This window comes from Apteryx rowi, unplaced genomic scaffold (genome assembly GCF_003343035.1).
Source record: "Apteryx rowi isolate R43461 unplaced genomic scaffold, aptRow1 scaffold_999, whole genome shotgun sequence".
NCBI lineage: Eukaryota > Metazoa > Chordata > Aves > Apterygiformes > Apterygidae > Apteryx > Apteryx rowi.
The window spans coordinates 93914-100757 of NW_020451314.1; the positions used below are offsets into that span (position 1 = coordinate 93914).

Consider the following 6844-nt stretch of genomic DNA (forward strand, 5'->3'; position numbering starts at 1 on the left):
TCTGGAAAAGGCTTGATAGCCCCAGCCAGGAAGAGGGTTAATTGCAGCCCACAGGGAGAGGGAAGGGCAGGTGGGGCAGGACTGAGCATCCTGGGGAAGCAGAATGGGGGCCTGGGCCCCCACCGTGCCCCCCACTCCCAGGTAGAGAGAGGGTACCCGGGGTACTGAGGAAGGAGATGGCTCTGTAATAAGTCATGGCATGGATAATCCACCTGCCACCCCCCAAGCACAGCCACCCCCAGACAAAAAAATAAAACCATGTAGATTCAAATACTTAAATATATTTATAATTTTTAAAAAAGACAGACTGTTTATTGCTCCAAACAGGTAACATGGTAACAGAGACCCAACAGACTCATCACACACAGCTGCATGGAAAGGCCAGGGCTGGCTCATGTCCCTGGTCCTGTTCCTCCCCRGGAGGGCAATGGGGGCACAGCTTGGGCCCCTGAGCCCCTCGGGGGGGGGACAACCTGTGTCCCCTGTGCCCAGTGTGGGGACAGGGTGGGGAGCGAGGGCACAGGGAGCAGGAGCCCCTGTCACTGCAATGCTGGGGGGGGGGRGGGGAATTAAAAGAAAAAAAAAAAGAACAAACTAAGAAAATTGGAGCCAGCAGAGGGGGGCAGCAGGGGGGGCAGCGGGAGGGGCAGCAGCACTTGCACGAGGTATATGAACAGGGCCGAGGTCCGCAGCCAGCACAGCCCCCAGCCAGCCTGGCGAGGGGGACACGTCCCCGGGACCCGGCGCGGCAGCACGAGATGCCAAGAGGGGCCGGGGGGGGGGGGCTCTCGGCTCTCCAGGACGAGGGAGACCACGGAGGCTCCGCTGTCGCAGGGCACCCGGCCCCGGCAGGCTCAGGGCACGCAGAGACGTCCTCGGGACGGTGGCAGCCCCGGCCCCCCAGCCCTAGCAGCGCTCGCGCAGGGGCCGGGAGCGCGTCACGGGCAGGGGCAGCTTGTGCAGACCTGGGCGGAGGAAGAGGGGTGAGCGCGGCACCGTCCCCCCCGCCATCCCCGTTCCCCCCACTGGCCCCCCCCTCACCGAGGGCGCGGATGAGCTCAGCTTGCACGGCCCAGGTGACCTTCTTCACCAGGCACAGGGTGGTGAGCGCGGCGAAGACCATGTTGTAGAGGAAGACGATGTAGAAGTTCCCCAGCCAGTTAAAGCGGCCGAAGTCCCCCAGGAGGTCGAAGCGGGTGATCCCTGCGCCAGAGGGGACAGGTCAGGGTGCCGCGGCCCCGCGGAGGGGGTGAGTGCTGCGGGGCTGAGCCCAGCGCCCCGGGGGTCCCTGTCCCCACAGTGGGGCCTCACCCAGCGTCCGGGAGAAGACGGGCAGGGCAGAGCTGAGCACCAGCAAGGAGACGCAGTTCCCGATGATCTGGGGCAGGGGGGGGGGAAAAAAAGGACCATTTGAAGGGCTGCAGCCCTGCCTGGTGGCACAGACCCCCCCGCAGGGCTGGGGAGCGTCACCCCAGGGTGCCAGAAGCACCCGGAGCCCTGCTGTGGGCGCGGGGAGGGCGACGGCAGCTCCCGGACAGGGCTGGAGCCGACRCGTGGTGCCCTCGCGTGGGGACAGCGCACAGTGCACACGGCCACACGCACACGCAGCCGCACTCACTGCGGGGACCCACAGCGGGACCCCACGGCCCCGCGCCGCTCACCTTGGTGAGGGGGGTGTCCTGCCRCTGGGGGAGCAGCCGGGTGAACAGCGGGGAGCTGTAGAAGCCCACGACGGAGGAGAGCATCAGGTAGCTGCGCGGGGCGTTAAGGAGGGAGAACTGAGGGGGGGGGGACAGAGGTGGGGACAGCACCGGGGACACCCCGCACGAAGGATACAAGATGAGGACGACCTGCAGGGCAGCTCCGAAGGAGCCGAGGATGGAGAAGGAGACCTGGCCCAGGGCTGCRTCCTGCGGGGAAGGAGGCATGTCGGTGGCGGGAGCGCTCCCTGGGCTGGGGGCCGCAGCTCCTCACTGTCCCCTCCAGGGACCCTCCCGCCCCCGGCAGGCTCCGGTACCTGGATACCCCGCGGCATCGCCGCATCGTCCAGCAGCAGCTCCAGCACGTGGAAGCAGACGATGAGCACCGAGATGCCCTGGGCGGAGGGAGGCAGGAGTCAGGGCAGCAGCAGGAGTGGTGGTGGTGGGGGGGGGACGGGACAGGGACGCGTGCCAGGTCCCCTCAGGAGCCCAGGTGTCCCGGCTTCCTGGGACACTCACCGTCAGTGCCAGGAGGCACAGCATGGCCAGGGGGTAGCCCAGGTTCCTCTGCCACGGGGAGGCTCGGCGCCGCAGCTCTGTGCCGGGGGGGGACGGGCCCGGGTGAGACGGGYGCTGCTCCCCCAGCAGCCCCAGCCCCGGGGCAGGTGCTCGGGGAGGGTCACAGCACCCCCCCCCCCATTTTACCCGCCCTCCCTCCATGGGGCGCAGGCTCCCGGGGCGCCAGCAGTCCCTGCACCCAGCCAAGGGGAGCCCAGGCGTCCCGGCTGGTCCCCGGGCGCCTTACCCAGCGTGCGCCGCTTGCTCTGGATAGCCAGGAGCTGCTCCCGCAGCAGCTCCACGTCCAAGTTCAGCCAGCAGGAGGCCTTGCCTGCGGAGGCAGGGGACACCGCGGGTTCATGGGGGCCGCGGGCGAGAGGGGCTCCGGGTCTGCCCCGAGCAGCCCTCCTCCCGGCCACGCCGGGCACCCACCGGACGAGATCCGACGGGACACGGAGGCCTCCTCAAACCTCGTGCAGCTCAACTGCTCGTCCAGGTCTTCCAGGAGCTGGGGACGGGGCGAGGAGCCCGTGAGCGGCCAGCCGGCGGGAATGCCAGGCCCGGACGCCCCAGAGCGCGGGGACACCCAGACCCCAGGGCAGCAGGATTGCACTGCGGTGGGGGGGGGATGCCTTACCCGGGGCTTCACCAGCAGCTTCCCTGTGACGGTGAACATGGTGGAGAGGCCGAAGGGGGTGCACACTGCGGGTGGGAGGAGAGGGTGAGCAGAGGGTGCCCCAGCCCCAAGCATCCTGCCCCTCCAAAGGGTCCTGAACAGGGGTCCAGGACTGGGGCCGGGGGCTCAGCCCTGTCACAACCCCTCCAGACCAGCACCATTTGCAGGGAACAACCCTGCTTCCGCACATGGCAGCCCCTGTTCCCTGCTGGGCATCCYGGGGCCATGCCCCAACGGTAACGTCACCCCCCATGATGAGCCACTGCAGGGATGTGGGGCAGACGGGGCCGGTGAGGCTGGCGTGGGGAGGGGGGACAGGGCTGGCCGGGAGCCACCGGAGCCCGCTGGACTTACGCAGCAGGAGCAGCACGCCGAAGAGCGAGATGCAGGAGTAGAGGTACGGCAGGTAATATTCCCAGAGGGCTGCGGAGGAGGCAGGGTCAGGGCTGCTCCCGGAGCTGGGGGAGCCCCTGAGCCCCCCAGCACCTCGCAGCTGCCGAGGCAGCACCCACCRTAGAGTGACTCTCGGCTGGCCGCGTCGTTGTCCACGATGGCCAAGGCCACCCAGACCATGCCCAGCACCAGCAGCGTCAGCAGCAGCAGCACCACCGACGTCTCGTACACCCGGGCCATGATGCCCTGCGGGACAGCGGGTTCAGCGGGGAGCAGGGCACGGGGGGGGTGGGCAGGGGACAGCCAGGGCCGCGCTACCTTCTTGGATCCCGCAAAGCCCTCCGACTCAGTGAAGAAGTAGGCGAAGGGCATGAGGAAGACAAGGGACAGGTTGGAGAAGAGGAAGACCAAGTTCCAGAGGCCTGGAGGGAGAAGGCGGCGCGGGGTGAGACCGCGCAGGGCCGTGGGGCATCCCGGGCCACCCGGCCGCGGCAACCCGGCACCCACCGTGAACGAGTGAGCCGTTCAGCCACTGGATGTAGTAGTTGTGGGGGAAGGAGAGCAGCACCTCGTTGCTGACGATGGAGAAGGGCAGCAGGAGCACGGCGCCCAGCGAGACGGCCAGCGTGAACGTGCACAGCCCCAGCCTGCGCGAGGCCACAGGCTGGGGGGCAGCCGGCGCACAGCTCCGGCGCGCTGGCACGGCACGAGGGCAGCAGCTCTCGGCCCGCGCACGGCCACAGACGTGAAGCCAGCCCTGTCCCCAGGAGGGCCAGCAGCCCCCATGAGCTTGGGGGGCCCCAGCGTTCGGGCCGGGCGGGGAGGGGAAGCGGCCGAGCACCTCTGCGGGCAGAGGGACAGGCAGGAACTTACGCAATCCTGTTGACCGCAGCGTCCTCATCGTCATGAACTGTGGGGCAAGAAAAACAACCCCAGAAGAGAAACACAAATCAGATTGAGGCCAGCCGAGCCCAGGCACCTGCTCTGCCCTGGCTCCTTTGGGACATCCCTTCACCTCCTGTCCCCAGCCAGACTCGGAGGGCACCTGGGCAGGGCTGCTCTGGCCCCAGACGCCCGTGGCCAAGCCTTTCCAAGCCCGGCCCGGTCCGCTGGCACCATCCCAGGGCTGCAGGCTGGGCCGGGCAATGGGGAAGGCGACAGGGCTGCGGGTTCAAGCCCCGGGCAGGGGACGAGCCTCTGCTGCCCTCGCAGGAGGGGAGCAAAGGGCACAGGGCTGCAAAACCCAGGTTTTGGTCTCTGCTGCCCGTCCTGCAGCAGCTGGGGAGATGCCGCGTGGCAACGGACACCCCACAGCGACCGATGCCGCAGCAACGTGGCGCAGCCCGGAGCTCCCACAGGAGGCGGAAACCGTGCACRGAGCCAAGGAGGAACAAGCCCCGGGGGGGCGAAATGGGGATGCAAACAGCTCCAGCAGGCTGCGAGCAGGAGAGCGCCAGCAGCTCCCGCCGCTCCTACCTTCGGCGAAGTCCGTGTGCTTTTTGAAGTGGGTTATGACGAAGTGGCAGAGGACGTAGAGGCTGGCAAAGAGCAGGGTGCAGATCTGTGGGGCAGACGGGGATGGTGAGGGCTGTGCGGGGAGGCAGGACCCGTGTCCGTGGCGCCCAGTGCCCCACGCACAGCCGGAGGGCAGCGCTCCCGCCCTGGGTGACGCCGCCAGCCCCGGGGCCCCGCCAGCTCCACCCTGTTTGTTTTTCCACTCCTGGCCCCGGGTTACTCACCCCCCGTGTCCCCTCAGCCTGCGCACGGATGGCYGCTCCCAGGGCTTGGCCTGGGCTCACCCGCTGGGTGCTCTCAAGCTGCCAGCACCCAGCTGCAGCTCCCAGAGCACAGCACTGGCACGTGCCACAGCTCTGAGCCAGCCTGGGCTGTTGGATCCAGGGGGATCGGGGTGCTCTGGATGCTGGCACATCCCAGTGCTGTCCCGTCCCCCGCAGCCTTCACACGCTGCCGTCAGCGCCAAGCAGAGCCACGGGAACAGCCTTGAGCTTGGCGCCAAGGCCGGCTCCGGCGTCCCTGCCGCCCCCGCTGGCACGCCAAGGCCCGACCGCAGGCGTCACTTGAGGAACGCGGCGACCTTTCCTCCCTCTGCGTGCGCAGCCGGTGACGGGGAAAGGTCGCCCGAACCCGCTGCCTTGGCACGGGTGGCACGGAGCCACCGCAGCACCTCCCTACTGCCCAGCGAGGGGGGGCTCGGCTGGCCGGGGCCCAGGGGACAGGGTGGGAGGCAGCTCGGGGGCACCCTGAGCCGCTGGGAGCAGTGAGCCCAGCCGGCGCCGGCGGGTCCTCCCCGGCCAGCGTATCGCTGCGCTTATGCAACTGCAGGGCCTGGGCGCGAGGCAGAGCGAAGCAACGTGGCCCGGCGAGTCTGAAAGGTCGCGTGAGCTCCACGCTGGCGGTGCTGAGCCAGGGAGTCCCCGGGCGGGACGCAGCTGCCCGTGGCGGATCAGGGCGGAGGTCTGGGGAGCTGCCACCTGAGATGTCAGGCTCCGGCCACCGGCTCCTCCCTGCAGGCACTGAATGAGGCCTCCGCAGCCACAGCCGGGCCACCCCGCACCACCCGTCGCAGCCCCCTCAGCCGCTCCATGGCACAACCCATCCCCAAGTGCCGCATCCAGGAATGGCCTTGGGGAGAAGGCCAGGTACCGGGATGCCGGGGTCCTCAGCATCCCTGACCTCTGCAGCAGCAGGTGCCCAGGCTGCCAGGGGAGAGCAGAGGAGCAAAGGCAGCCGCATCGCTCCGCCAGGCCCAGGGGACAGCTAGGCCTTGGGACCTCTGCAAGGCCCTTCCAGCTGCCGTGGGCACGGAGGGCAGTGTTGGAGCCTGTGAGGGCCCCGCTTTGCTGACTGGGCGGGCACTGGGCACTGCTGGGGCTGGGCTCAGCTCCACAGCGTGCCCAGGGCTCGGCAGGGTCACGCCACCCTGAACAAGCCCAGAGCCTGGGTCAGGGCTGCCGGAGCCACACGGCATCTCCGCAGGGCCCAGCATGGCGCTGGGCACCCCCAGCCCTCCTGGCAGCAGCACAGGGAGGTCCAAAACCCCAGTGCTGGGGTCCCAGTGCCCGGGCAGCACAGTGGCCGAGTGGCAGCGGGCCAACACTTGCGCTTGCCCTCCCTGGTCTGCTGCTGCTCGGGCTCTGTTTCCTCCAGCGCTCGGGGTCCTTTCGGGAGGGGGAGACCACAGGAAATCCTGTCCCCATGCACAGGGATAACAGGAAGGCTCGGTGCTTTGCACAGGGACGTGGCCAGAGGGGCCCCGCGGAGCACATGCTCCATCCCCTCTCCAGCCAGCCCGCGGACCCCGGGAAACGGCGGGTCCGGCAGTGCCACGCTGAGCACCACAGCCCGGCGTGGCCCGGCCAGCTCGCCCCACCGGGGGACGAGGCTCTCGAGGCCGGCGGCGAGGATGGCGCGCCGCAGCGGGCGCACAGGGCCGGTCGCGGCCCGCCGGACCCCGGCCCGCGGGTGGGGCTATCGCGGAGACCCAGGCAGCCCGGGC

At 69.1% G+C, this 6844-nt stretch overlaps 1 protein-coding gene across 3 annotated transcripts in view; it reads right to left on the reverse strand.

Annotated features, from left to right (window-relative positions):
* Positions 1-313: 313 nt before the first annotated feature.
* The window catches only part of LMBR1L (limb development membrane protein 1 like), a 7850-nt gene continuing 1319 nt past the window's right edge, over positions 314-6844 (reverse strand). For 2 of the 3 annotated variants that reach the window (XM_026055459.1, XM_026055457.1), the window contains exons 2-17: positions 4804-4888; positions 4201-4237; positions 3835-3974; positions 3646-3749; positions 3447-3573; positions 3289-3357; positions 2896-2960; positions 2691-2766; positions 2506-2589; positions 2220-2296; positions 2018-2095; positions 1837-1910; positions 1662-1752; positions 1312-1378; positions 1042-1203; positions 314-965 (exon numbers count right to left, since the gene is read on the reverse strand). In XM_026055459.1, the coding sequence (XP_025911244.1) occupies positions 907-965; positions 1042-1203; positions 1312-1378; positions 1662-1752; positions 1837-1910; positions 2018-2095; positions 2220-2296; positions 2506-2589; positions 2691-2766; positions 2896-2960; positions 3289-3357; positions 3447-3573; positions 3646-3699 (1083 nt within the window). In that variant the 5' untranslated portion in view covers positions 3700-3749; positions 3835-3974; positions 4201-4237; positions 4804-4888 and the 3' untranslated portion in view covers positions 314-906. Of the gene's footprint in view, positions 966-1041; positions 1204-1311; positions 1379-1661; positions 1753-1836; positions 1911-2017; positions 2096-2219; positions 2297-2505; positions 2590-2690; positions 2767-2895; positions 2961-3288; positions 3358-3446; positions 3574-3645; positions 3750-3834; positions 3975-4200; positions 4238-4803; positions 4889-5066; positions 5267-6844 lie in introns of those variants that run through there. The other variant, XM_026055458.1, reaches the window with a different exon arrangement.